This window comes from Lepisosteus oculatus, chromosome 9 (assembly GCF_040954835.1).
Source record: "Lepisosteus oculatus isolate fLepOcu1 chromosome 9, fLepOcu1.hap2, whole genome shotgun sequence".
NCBI classification, from domain to species: Eukaryota; Metazoa; Chordata; class Actinopteri; order Semionotiformes; family Lepisosteidae; genus Lepisosteus; species Lepisosteus oculatus.
The window spans coordinates 15993673-16006944 of record NC_090704.1 but is presented as its reverse complement, the minus strand read 5'-3'; the positions used below and the strand labels follow the sequence as shown (position 1 = coordinate 16006944).

Below are 13272 nucleotides of genomic sequence, written 5' to 3'. Positions count from 1 at the left end.
CTCCCATCCTGCCCTTGACGTGCACCCCAACCGGGCGCTCTTCGGCCGCAACGCCAGGCGAGGGCGCTGCATAAACATTACTACTGTATATTAATTGGCAGAACATCTACAAATTTATAAATATTACATATCTTCAAATAAAATAAATAAAAATTACAAAATTGTGAGCTTCAAAACCTGGATTTGTAGATTTTTCCTAAACTTTTTATTACACTTAATGATTTACATTATTCACAAAGCCATCACATTTCTTTGTTGTATTTATAAACTGATTAAACATGAATTTAGAGCAAACATCAACATCAAATTCAGATAATTCAGATAATAATAGCCAGCAGCCATATCACCCTGCAATTCACAACTGGTAACCCACTGAAGCTAAAAAGGTGTAAGCCTGATCAGTATCTGGATGGGAGACCTCCTGGGAAAAACTAAGGTTGCTGCTGGAAGAGGTGTTAGTGGGGCTAGTAGGGGGTGCTCAGCCTGCAGTCTCTGCAGTCTGTGTGGGCCCTGATGCCCCGATATAGTGACTATACTATACTATAAAAGTCTCCATTCTTCAGATGAGATGTAAAACTGAGGTCCTAACTTTCTGTGGTTGTTAAAAATTCCAGGGCGTTTCTTGAAAAGAGTAACCCTGGTGTCAGTTTACTTTGCACATAGATTAAAAACAGATTTCAGAAATGAGATTCATAATATTTTAAGAAACATAATCAGCTCCAGTCTAAGTACAACAACTTGTAGTTTTTTAAAAAGAAATAAAATCCACTCATCATATACAATGTGGTTCTATGTATTTTCACAACAAGTGTCACAATTCTTTAAGATAATGCAGCAATGAATCCAAGTTGACTACCCCTTCAGATTGAAAAGTATGAAGTCCCTCACTAATTTTCAAGGGACTCAAATTCAAGTTGAAAATGAGATTGTAATTGTGGATTAGACGTTTTGCTTCATCCTTCTCAAGGTAGCCTGTAAACATAAGCAAAGTCCTCAAATTATTAAGTTATAAAGCATAATCATTTACCAAATGAATTGGGAAATCACTGTATGAGAACTTTTGAAACGATTCAGATTAATAATTTGTGCTATGCATTGTGATCTGAATAAAATTACAAATGTAGATCAGATGTGCTTCGATTATGTAATAGTTATGTCATGGCTGCTTTGTTTTTTGAGAATTGTTCAATTCTCCATTCCAACAGCCACAAACACAGTTCTAGGAAGGCCTTCTAGATTTTGTTCCAACCTGAGCAGGCAAACAATCAATGTACTTTTCTCAAACATGCATAGATTTTTTCTTAAGGTCCTTTAAATTGATTACACAAGCCATTCACTTCATTAAGGGTACAGACTTATAAATCTTCATGGAGCCTGGTTAGGATAGCAGTTTTGCAGCTAATTAAATTATTAGACCCACTATGTAACTGAGAATGCAAATGGAACCAAACCCAGACAACACTGGGCCCTCCAGGAATTGCTCCATTCATCTCTTCAAATATGCTCATTCTTTAATTGATCCAGGTACTAAAGAGCACTTTCATAATTAAGGATTATCTGCAACAATGACTTGCAATTAATAGAATGGAAAAGTCAAGGTTGCCTATTGTTGAACAAGTCAATAATAACCTGGAATTTGTTTCATTTGTCTGGCACTGTTACACAAATATACAGTAGGAATTATATGTGTAGGAAGGCACGGATAATTGATATCTTCAGTGGCATTTCAAACTATGAATATTTTCTTGGAATTTCTCTGAAACAGTTTACTGGGTTTTGTATCACACCTCTGACTGTACCTGATACCTCAGTGCCCTGGATGAATGTGGTCAAATGTATATGTTGCAGCTAAGTGGTGAAACGAATAATTCCCTATGCTGTTGTACAGCATTTTATTTTTAAGCTCAAAAGTTTTAATTTAATTATTTATTTAATTTAATTTTTTTACTGAAATTTCTTGAGCATAGAATGCAATCTATGCTTACTATACAAGTTCACTTCACTTGTCTGACAAGAAAGACAAAACCCAGACAAATAGTCATAGATACACATGGCTAAGCATAGAACAATCAAAAACAAAGAGTTGTAAAATCTTAGACACTTTTATTAAGCTTTAAACATTCTTTCTTATTTATAACCTACCTCAGCAGACTCAGGATTTAATGCTCTTGAGCATTAATTCATTAATGTTGAGCATTATGACTCTGTTTTGGGAGATAAACTATACAGTATATACTATATACATAAATAGTATCCCAGGAAGAGTTTTTCAAAAAAGCTTGCAGAATGATCCTTGTTATGTGTCCTGTAAGTCCATTGACTCTTGCTGTTGAGTGGTATTTGTTATACAGCTCCCCAGCTGCAATCACTTACAGCAGTCATGCAGCTTGTGGCTTGAGTCAGTGACGTACTGTAAACTGCTATAACTAGCTTTGCAGCAGTGATGCAGCAATGTGTGTTTTTAAGTATAGGAATCATGCTGAACTGAGCATCATGTGAAAATAAATGAAGAATGCAAAAAAATCTTTAATCCACTGATTCATTGTTCGTGATATTTAAAAGTTTTTTTGTTGACGAGAAAAGTTTGTTTTAATTTTCTGAAATGCTTTATAGCAATGATGAGCATGATAAAATATTTTAAGGCACCCAAAAATTGGTTTAAGTGTGAAAACCTTAGTTTGGAACTCTGGTCTTTTAGTACCTGTGTTTTTGTAGTCGCACATGTGCAAGCCTTTTTCCATTCGTTGGAACCTTTGCAGCCAGGTTTCTCCATATGTGGGGAGCTGCATCTCTCCCTGCCTCTCACTGCCTGTAGACTTGGAAAACCTCTGGATCTGTGGCCTTACATTCTTGCTCTTTGCATATACTTGTTCATCATTGGTCTGCAAAACCAGAAACAAACAAGAGATAGTTTTATTGCACTAACAAACCTAAATCATAAGTCTTTGGATTGAATAATCTTTGTGTTTCCCAATTCTAGTGTATTCTTAAAATTGTACCATTTCAAATGAATCCTTACTTTCCATTAAATCAGAACAGTAAAGTTTTTTTAATAATTTACTACTAATGCAAACTTTTTAAATAAAAAATACATCTTCAATTAGAACTGGGTTGCACCGATGAAGGGATTAATTTAATCATTCTTAGTCAAACACACAAAAAATACACTACTGTATGTCAAATGTGTGCTGTGTGCATGCCAGGTTTGTGTGGGATTCTTTTGAAACATCTTACTGCATCCAAGTTTACCTGATAATCCTTTGTTACTTGTTGATAAACTGATTGTGTGCCTTCCCCATTTTTTATGATTGTTCTGCTTAATAAAAACAAGAAAATGTATACTTAGTATACAGTATGCTCAACAGTAGAGTCTGACCAATTTTATCTATTACAGAAGCTGCCAATCCTGTTAAAAGGCACTACTTAATTTTATAGGAAAGAAGAATTGTGGTGTTCAAGACTTCCCCTTAAAAGTCGGATTATAGTTTTTTTTAACTAAAAAATCATAAATTTCTGTTAAATGTGTAACAAACAAAATAATAAACATACACATACCTTGCAATGTCAGTTATTTCAGTTGGAGTTACAGCTGCTGACAGTACTTGGTCATCACTAGTTCTTGAACAATGTGTCTCTATATTTACTTTCTGTCCTTCGGTCTTCACAGCTCCAGCAATCAGATCTAGTAGCTGCCTATAGTGCACCTACAGTATGTGATTGTTGTGAAAAAATTACCAATTTACACATTTGTATATTTAGGCAGGACAATACAATATCTGTTTTTTTTTTGGGATGTGTATAGAATATGCATTTTTTCGATTCACATTTCCATGCCACTTGTATTTAATGTCTTACATAGTTTAGAGAAATAGAATAAATCACTTCAGAAGAATCTTGACAAGAACTACTGCTACTGCATGTGTGATTTCCACAGATGAGATTTATCACAAATATTAACAAATAAAGCCTATATGAAAAAGTAAATCACCTGACAAAAGAGTTAAAAATAAATATTTTATTAAATATTGTAAATATTTAAAATTTTGAAAATTAAGATACACTTTTATATTATTCTTAATAATAGTAATGATTGTTATCACCATCATTGAGTTTTTACCTGCTCTGGATTGGTTGGGTCAGCAAAGGTCTTGAGGAGAAGTCTCATAGTTGACAACAGGAGCGGAGCTTCTTGCCGTAAGAAGGCCAGAAGGAGCTGAGATTGGTGGACAATTCCAGAGTATGTTGGATCTAGCTGTTTAAGTTCCTCCTCTACACTCTCCAAGCCAACTGATGTCCAGCTCTGCAATTCTTTTCTCACAATGGTGGAGAGCGGGCCTGGGTCCCTGAGCATTCCCATAGCAGACTAAAGTTAGATATGCAAAGGAGCAAATAAAGGTTTATTCCATGTTGAAAAGAAACACAACATTTCAGCTGTGGAGACTTCTTCTGGAGAGGTGTGAGAAATAGAGGAAAGTCAGCAGCTGATAAAGTGTGGGAGAACAAAAGCTGGGAGCGGAGAGTAGGTGGGAGCAGGACAGAAGCAGAGCAGGCACCAGCAGGGTGGTGGGGTAAAGAGAGGTGTGAATTTGAGACCTGCAAATTAATAGAGAGGACTAGAAGGAAAGAGTCTGTTGTTGAGAGAAGGAGGGTGGTGTGATACTAGTTTCAGGATAATTTTGGTTACAGATGTCTTTCTGCAATGGGAGTTGAGAAACCCTTCTTTGAGAATGAAGACAGAGAGATCAATGTGATTGTAGCCGTTAGAAGTAAAATGAGAAACTATGGGCTTGGAGAGATCTTTGATCGTCACTGCCCTGACATATTCCCTGAAGTGGTCTCCCAGTCTCCTTCCTGTTTCTCCAACGTACTGTAGATAGCTGAGCATTGTCTGCAAGAGATGCAGTAAACAAGGTTGTTGGAGGTGCAAGATGTCATCTGAGTGAACCGGAATTGTCTAGTGGGGCATTGAATGAGAGTGGTATTAGATATATATTCAGGGAGTTCTGTTGCAGGGGAAGGTGCCTGGTGTGGATGATTGCTGAGGGCAGTCAAGGGAGCTGTGAACAAGAAGATTTCGCAGATTAGGTTGTCAGTGATATGAGATGATGGGGCGGTCAGAAAAAAGGGTACCAGTGGAGGGATCATCCTGTAAGATGGGGAAGTTGTCATTGATGGTCCTGGGGATAAAAAGTGTGTTAGGGTGGTAGGGAAGCACCAACAGAATGCAGTTGTGAGGCCAGGAGTTCCTGATTGAGTTGATGATCCGAGGGCTGAGGGCCCTTCAATAATATGGGTGGGGTATCCTCTGTTGATGAAAAAAGAGTGTATTTTGAGGGCTTGGTTTTGGAAATACACGTTGTCACTGCAAAGTCGTCAGCACCTGAGGAACACATATTAAACATTCTCTCCCTTTTTCACAGTTCCTCAGGCTCTGACAACTTTGCAGCTTCCCCAGCAATACAGTAAATGCTGGGAATAATGATGCTTTTTTACATACATTGTGTATTTATCACCGCTGTAATGTGGTACAACTGAATGACTGAAACATTATCCATATGTGCACATTCTTATATGTCAATTTATGGATTTTTTCATAAAGTATTTCTTATAAAAATGATGTTGCAGTATCACTGAAAAAAAATCTCTGAGTGCTTCATATTACTGCAATGCTGAGTGTTGCCTGTTCACTATCCAAGATTGAACTGGAAACACCTCTGTCTTGGGAAGTCTCCTCTACTTACCTGGAGTTCATGTGAGTGACCCTCCTCTGCAGTCTGGCCAGTGCTCCTCTGCATACCTGCTTTCTGACAATGAATATAAGACAAGGTGTGATCCCCTGATGGGGCTGTCACACCTTGTCTTATGACAAGTAAACATCCAGTCTGTCCAAAGCCTATGGATTCACACATTTACATTCCTCAAAAAAACACCTTAGGCAGGTTTGTGAAACAAATACCAATAGGAATTGTTTTCCTGGAATACAGTATCAGCCTCATACAGCATCATAGAACTCCACTTTGACTACTGATTAATAATTGTCACAATTTTAAAATTAAATCAATTAAGCTCAATTTCAGAGATCTAAGCATGAACACTAAGTTTACAGATTTTGTGCTACTTTGATGTTCTTCTGAAATAATACACTTCAGTTCTCCCAAACATAATGAAAGACATAGTTTGTCTCACGTTTTACCTGCTTTTTCTTTGTTTGCTGGGGAATTAGTTCCTGGGCCTCCAAATGTTCTGTGAGCAGGTGAACTGCTGGGACAGGCTTATCTGGAGGTACCTTTGTCACTTCGCTTTCACTGTACTGTAGGAATTCAGACACCAGCTGCTGAGAGTTGCTGTTGACGGGTTTAGCCCTACAGCCATGGGAAATACGTACAGTATGCACAGTACCAGTCAAGTTTGAGTACACCTGCTTGAAGCCAGGTTTTTCATGATAACCTGTGCTTTAAACTGTATAACCCTGTCTACAAACACTTAATATTTAATTACATGATATGTATACTTATAATCTTAAGTGTACTGCATTAAAAATGTTAATTTTTCATTTTCAATTAAATGAACACCCAAGTTAACTAGCATGTTACCTCATTTACCTTTTGTCACCAATAATTGATAAACTGGTGAGGGTCCACGACTACTATAAATATAGGGAGCATGGGCAAAAGTTTGTAATTCCTGAATGAACATGGCAAAATTTGTTCAGCAAGCAAAGAAAAAAGACAGCCTATAATTACTTTAAGGAAATGAAGGTCAATCTTTAAGACAAATTGCAAATTGCAAGGACTTTGCAAGTGTCAGTAAGAGCTGTGGCCAAGACTATCAAAAGATATAAAGAAACTGGCACTCATAAGGACCGATAAAGGTCTGGCAGGACAAAGGTGACCTCAGAATCAGACAATACATTCATTAGAGTCAAAAGTCTGCGAAACCAGAAGCAACTAGAAGTACAGATGTTTCAACATCAACTGTTCAGAGGAGGTGAAGCTGGCAACTAGGCAAGTCTCTTCCTCTCATTCTGCACTCTTCATATCTTCTCAGATAACTCTGCAATTGTGTAATGTATCAAGGGTGAGCAGGAGGAGGAGTACAGAGGACTGGACAGCAGCTTTGTGGAGTGGTGAGGGGTGAACCACTTGGAACTGAATATAACAAAGACAAAGGAACTGGTGGTAGATTTCAGGAGGAAAAAGGTCAAACCTACTCCTGTCTACATCCATGGGAGTGGCGTGGAGATGGTGGACTCGTACAAGTACCTGGGAGTGCACATCGACGATAGACTGGAACGGTCTAAGAACATCTAGGCCATCTATAAGAAGGTACAGAGCCAACTCTTGCGGAGGCTCAGGTCCTTCAATGTACTGTATGTAGTAAGATGCTTCATATGTTCTATCAGTCGGTGGTAGAGAGTGCCATTTTCTATGCAGTGGTATGCTGGGGCCCTGGTTTAGAGCAGTGGATTCTAAAAGGCTGAACAAGCTCATCAGGAGAGCAAGCTCTGTCATTGGGTCTGACCTGGATCCCTTGGAAGTAGTGGCTGAGAGGAGAATGGTGTCCAAACTAGAGGCCATTGTGGACAACATCTCCCATCCCCTCTATGACAGGCTTGCAGAAATGAAGAGCACATTCAGCAATAGACTGATTCATCCACGGTGCGACAGGGAGCGCTACAGGAGGTAATTCTTGCCTTCTGCCATAAGACTGTACAACGCATCCACCTTGCGTCTGGGCAGAGGCAACATTGACAGTGACCTGTTTCTGGACTGAACGCATCTACACATCTACTGCTACATCTGTTCTCTTTCTTTTCTTTTCCCGTTTACAACCGTTTTTTGTGCAATATATGCCAGGGACCTGTGCAATACATTTATATTTATATCTATAACTATATTTATATTCATATGTGTGATACGATTTTTCTGCGTACTGTTCTGTTCTAGTTTGTTCTTTGTGTGTCCGGACTGTGAGTAACTCTTTTAGTGCACCCCTCACTGTACTGATTGTATTGTATGTATTGTACTATTATTATTATTGTATCATTCATTACACTGTGGCTGTGTTGTCTGTGTTAAGCTGCTGTTGCACTGCAATTTCCCTCATGGGATCAATAATGTATCTATCTTAACAATGGTTTCTTTACAGCAATTCTTTCTGGTAGGCCAGCTTCACGTACATTAACCTCCTCTGAACATTTGATGTTGAAACATCTGTACTTCTAGTTGCATTGAGCTAAGCTTTTATTTCTGGGACAGTTCATTTAGTGTTTTAACACCATGTTATACACATTTCTGACTTTTAACTAACCTGGACTTCAGACTGAAATCCGCTTGCTCTGGGTGTTCATTTAATTGAAAATGAAAAATTAACATTTTGAATGTAGTTTATATAAGATTATAAGTACACATATCATGTAATTGAATATTGAGTGTTTATAGACAAGTTTATACAGTTTAAAGCACAGATAATCATGAAAAACCTGGTTTTAAGCAGGTGTACTTGTTACACTTCCAACATCCCGCTACCAGAGGACACCCCAACTAAGAGCTAGTACTTCATCCCCGCATTAACTCATCACCACGCCTCCCCTCCAGCCTATTTAAACCTTGTTCCCTGTTCTATCAGTGCTCAGTATTGGTTCAAACTTTGTGAGCTACAGATTGTATGGCAATACCTTCTCTGGAATATTTCTTGGTTTGTTTTGGACTTTTGGCTACACTTTTGACCATGATTTTCGATATTTGTCTTTGAATCCTTTTGCTACCTTTTTCCTAGTATTTTGGCTCTTGACCCTTTTGCTAGTCTTTGACCATGACCTTGGATTTCCCTGTTACTTTAGTGTCTTGTTACATCTTGCCCGCATAGGGTCCATCCCTTGCTAATCACTGCCCTGCAGCACAACAGTACTCAAACTTTTGACTGGTACTGTACTGTTATTGAGAAACCATAAGAATTTGCCACATGATGTGATGCATATGATTTGCTTGATAGTCAGAAATTGATGGAATGATTTCTTACATTCCAAGAGCAGACCCCCACCATTTCATATTTATTTTACAGTGTTATATTTTCTTGCAAGTTCTTCTTCTCTATTAAATTAACATTATAAGTGATGTCTTAGCAATATATTTTATAATATTGTGTACAATTTTGATTTACACATTGCAAAACTAAGATTTTATTGCTGCTCTGGAATCAATTCAAGGAGAGTTGTAAAGAAATGTCATACTCAGGCAGATTAGAAGAACAGAATTTTGTGAATCATGATAAGAAGAGAGTATGACTGGACATATTTAAGGTTCCAAAAGTATCAAAGATATTGATAAGGCCAACCTAGAGATCCACTTCATGATCTAAATGGAATATCAGACGTTTTTGGTCCTAAATGCACTGCAAACCAGTCATGACACAAAGGATTGATAATGTTTAATGTTTCTTTATTAGCCCTATACAATTTCTTGCATTAGTAATTCTTCTTTTCACATACCCCAGCTGAGTCTGATGAGACACAGACAGGGAGAGAAGCTTGGGGTCAGAGCACAGGGTCAGCCATTATATGGCACCCCTGGAGCAGCTGGGGTTAAGGGCCTTGCTCAGGGGCCCAACAGAGTAGGATTCCTCTGCCAGCCATGGGATTTGAACCGGCAACCTTCCAGTCACAGGTGCAGATCCTTAGTCACAGAGCCACTGCTCTGCCCCATGTCTGGAACAAGCTACCTAGCCATGCTGTTCAAGCAAATTTAGCACCCTTTAAAAGGAGCTGGATGTGATTGTCTCATCTGTATTCAATCCAAAGCTGATGAATACTAGTAAAAATGTAAACTGCTGAAAATTTCAAATCTTGTAAATTAGAAAATCATTCTAAAGAAAAGGTGGGAAAGAAATCTTTAATAGTTCTTTTTTAATGGTTTTAATGAAGGAAGTATATTAGATTGAACAAAAACACATTTTAATGTCTTCCTGGCTTCTCATTGTTCAGTAAAATATTTGAGTAAATAATTTATTCTCCTGAATAGAATTAAAATTGAGGCACATATTATATTTAAGGAACAAGTAATAGGTTTATTCCATGGTGAAAAGAGAAGAAATAAAACACCTAAAGAAAGCTCCACAGCCTAAACGTTGTGTTTTCTTTCTTCTCTTGTCAGCATGGAATAAACCTATTACTTGTTCCTTTGCAGACTATGCAGGCTGAAGCAGCTACCCACCTGAAATACTAATATATTAAAGTATATAATGAATCTAAAGAATTGCTGAAAAAAAATTACACATGAACTCTTATGTGGATGGTTCATTATGATGTATTATAATTTAAACAAGGATTTAAAAAAAATGTCAAACCTGCATGAAGATAATGCAAAATAAACACATGTACTGTAGTGTTTCTACAATAAAAGTATTGTTTAACTTTTGACATTTTATAACAATGATTTACTACAGTTCACTGTATTTAGTGTAAACTTGCCATCTCCGATAAGCATTGACTTTGCATTACTAGCAGTAGCTTCAAACTTTAAGCTTTCATCTTTACAACTGTGTTAAAGGGTAGTCAGAGATCACCATTTGCTGAAAGCAATTCATTAAACATAATGTTTAAAACCTGAAGGATTCCCTGTCTTACCAGGAGAAAACAGTGTAATGAAGTTTATAATGAAAATTTGGGAGGGTTTAACAACAGTCAACCTCAATCAGTGGTTTGTGATCATTCTTGACTCACTTCCTTACATAAAAAATCTAAAAACTATATGTAATTCTGTTCTCTCCCTTGCATATGAATTTTGCATCCCTCCTCCACCCCATCTTCATCTTTGCAGCTCCCCCTTGGTCACTCTTCACTCTGCATGAGGGTCATAGCCTCATCCTATAGCCAAGTGGTCGGCCCCTAGCCAGGCAGATAACGTCAAATTTATCCTGACTGAAACACTCTATATATCTTTCAGTAAGCTTAATTCTTTGGTGTTGTTATTCCTAGTGAATTAAGTGAAATGTCTGAATGTAAGAACGTCTTTCTGTTTGTTGTACATACATAGGAAGTAAATGTGAACCCATTGCCAAAGGCTGCAAGCTGTTTGCAGACCTCTTGCTTTTCACCTCAGTGAAAAACAAGCTGAGCCGTGCCTCCAGGCATGTCAGCACGTCTTAGAGAAAACACTGGAAAATGAGAATAGGTCTTATCAAGGGTCTTTCCTGTTAGCAGACGCTTGGGAGTCTAAAATTGCTGTGGAAGGAAGAGGTTAATAATGGTCCATGTTCCATAAACACCATTCTGTGTCATTATTTACATATCTTCCGATTTGTGTTACTTTGAGGTTAAGCTGGGTGCAGCCTGTCATGTGAGAACATGTTTAGATATCTATCAGAATAATATGCTAATATACAGTACAGTAGGTAAAAGAGAACGTCTTTGTAGCTCAGGAGAAAAATGGAATGGTAAGCTTCAGCTCATTTAACATCCTTTTTTATTTGTTTTATTTATTTAAAAAATAAATTCCACCTTACTTCTTTGGCATGTCAACAAAATACTTGACATGCTTGCTGCCGATAATCTTCACAACTACTTCTGGGGTTGAATCAGTTCCAAAAGGAGCATTCTTTGCTGCCATTTCTTTTTTCTCCAAATGAAGCGGTTGTCTGGGGACAAAATGTTTTAGGCATCATGTTGTTTCATCTAATTGTTTCACATTGCAATTGTGCAGCTCAAAGACTGTCTTGTAACAACACCAGTAGAGTGGTGAGAAAAAAATCTAAATTACTGGCAGTTATAGTACGAGTTCTTTCTAATCAGACTATCATCAAATATTCAAATTTTAGGTACAAAACTGCAGATAATTGAAGCACTTGCTTTGTCATTGTCACATTTCTGAAATCTTAAATGGTGGTTCATTAGAGGTTATGCTACTCTTATACCCAGCTAGCCTTCCTGTCTCTTTAAATCTGACACATCTACCACTTAAATATCAAGTTGAACAATGATTTTTTAAAGTTATGGTTGTAATACACCAGTGTATTATCTAAATAATACAAGGCACTTGCAGGATTTTTTACATGTACTGTAAGTAATAGGAACGACAAAGCAAAATCCTGCATTCAATTAAATCAACAGATATAATGGTCTAACATGAAATCTTAAAACAAATACTTTCAGGTCCTCATTCTTTGTTGTACTTACGTATGCAAGAGAACCACCCAAAGAGAACAAGGTGCTTTAAAATGAGAAAAATAATAGAAAACAAAATGAACATCAAATGGAGCTTCAGTGTTTCTGTGAGGTAATGAGAAAAAATATCTCTAGACCAATTAATGAAAGCGCGTCCCTGTGTACTCTCTCTGCACCATGGTTACCCTGATTAAACCTGCCCTAGTGAATTACCCAAAGATAGAGTACTGCATTTGCAGCTAGAGAAGATGTCTAGTTGGAGCTGTGTATTTCCTGTCAGAGCATTAGTTTGATATATAAATTTCCGTCCTGTTTATGACTGAAGTCACCATGGCATTTAAGAATACAGAGAACTATGACTGATACTTCACCACCAAGACAAGTGAACTCAAAATGAAATAAAAAATGTAGTATCAGGGCAAGTGGTGGAAGAAAAAGAGTACACAAACTTTTTGTACAAATTTTACAGTTGACCTGTAATTTTTAAAACAAGTAGCCAAAATAACTTTTCTTCCACTTCGTAATAAATTAAAAAACTACCTGTTAGCAGTTATAACATTTTAACAAACTTCCCTTGCAATGCTAGACATGCTGTATACAGTACCTAATTTTAGCAGCACTCAATATCAAATTTCTAAATTTACACTCAACACAACTCTTTATGGGTAAGGGTGCTATGTCTAAAATATTTCATAAACCGAAAAGGACGCTTTATGTTAGCCAGCTAGTCATGATTTTATCCATTCTGCATGCATGCTTTTTTTCAACAGGTTAGACAAATTCTAATAATGACATGAGACAACAAATTTAAAGGGTACTTAATACTTTTGCATTAACTCACCTGGATGAGGAAATAATAGTGCTGGCCATATATTGTTGCTGTTGAAGAAAGATCTGAAGACAGGGGTTTGAATTTAATCCTTTCTGTATGAGGTTTAGACTTCTAAGTCACAAGCTGGGGTTTATGGCAGGAAAGGGGGTTAACTGATAAGGATTGCAGATGCAAGCTAGGAACCCCCCTGGGTGTAATCTTAAACTGACCATTTGTCCAGAACATCGTAAACTGGCCAAATACCATGAACCCCCCTCTTTACCATCAGACCGAGTGACGT

General features: G+C 37.4%; 1 protein-coding gene across 2 annotated transcripts; it reads right to left on the bottom strand.

Annotated features, from left to right (window-relative positions):
- Positions 1-132: 132 nt before the first annotated feature.
- On the bottom strand, positions 133-12255 carry LOC107078394 (uncharacterized protein C1orf87). Of its 2 annotated transcripts, none has more exons than XM_069194697.1 (9): positions 12173-12255; positions 11503-11634; positions 6194-6362; positions 5742-5804; positions 4118-4363; positions 3556-3704; positions 3250-3316; positions 2702-2882; positions 133-972 (listed from the first exon to the last, which is right to left on the bottom strand). In XM_069194697.1, the coding sequence occupies exons 2-9, from the start codon at positions 11604-11606 to the stop codon at positions 812-814; spliced, it is 1140 nt and encodes a 379-aa protein (XP_069050798.1). In that variant the 5' UTR covers positions 11607-11634; positions 12173-12255; the 3' UTR covers positions 133-811. The 2 variants fall into 2 exon arrangements, with proteins under 2 accessions (XP_069050798.1, XP_015210963.1); XM_015355477.2 differs by having other exon boundaries at positions 3250-3313.
- Positions 12256-13272: the final 1017 nt, after the last annotated feature.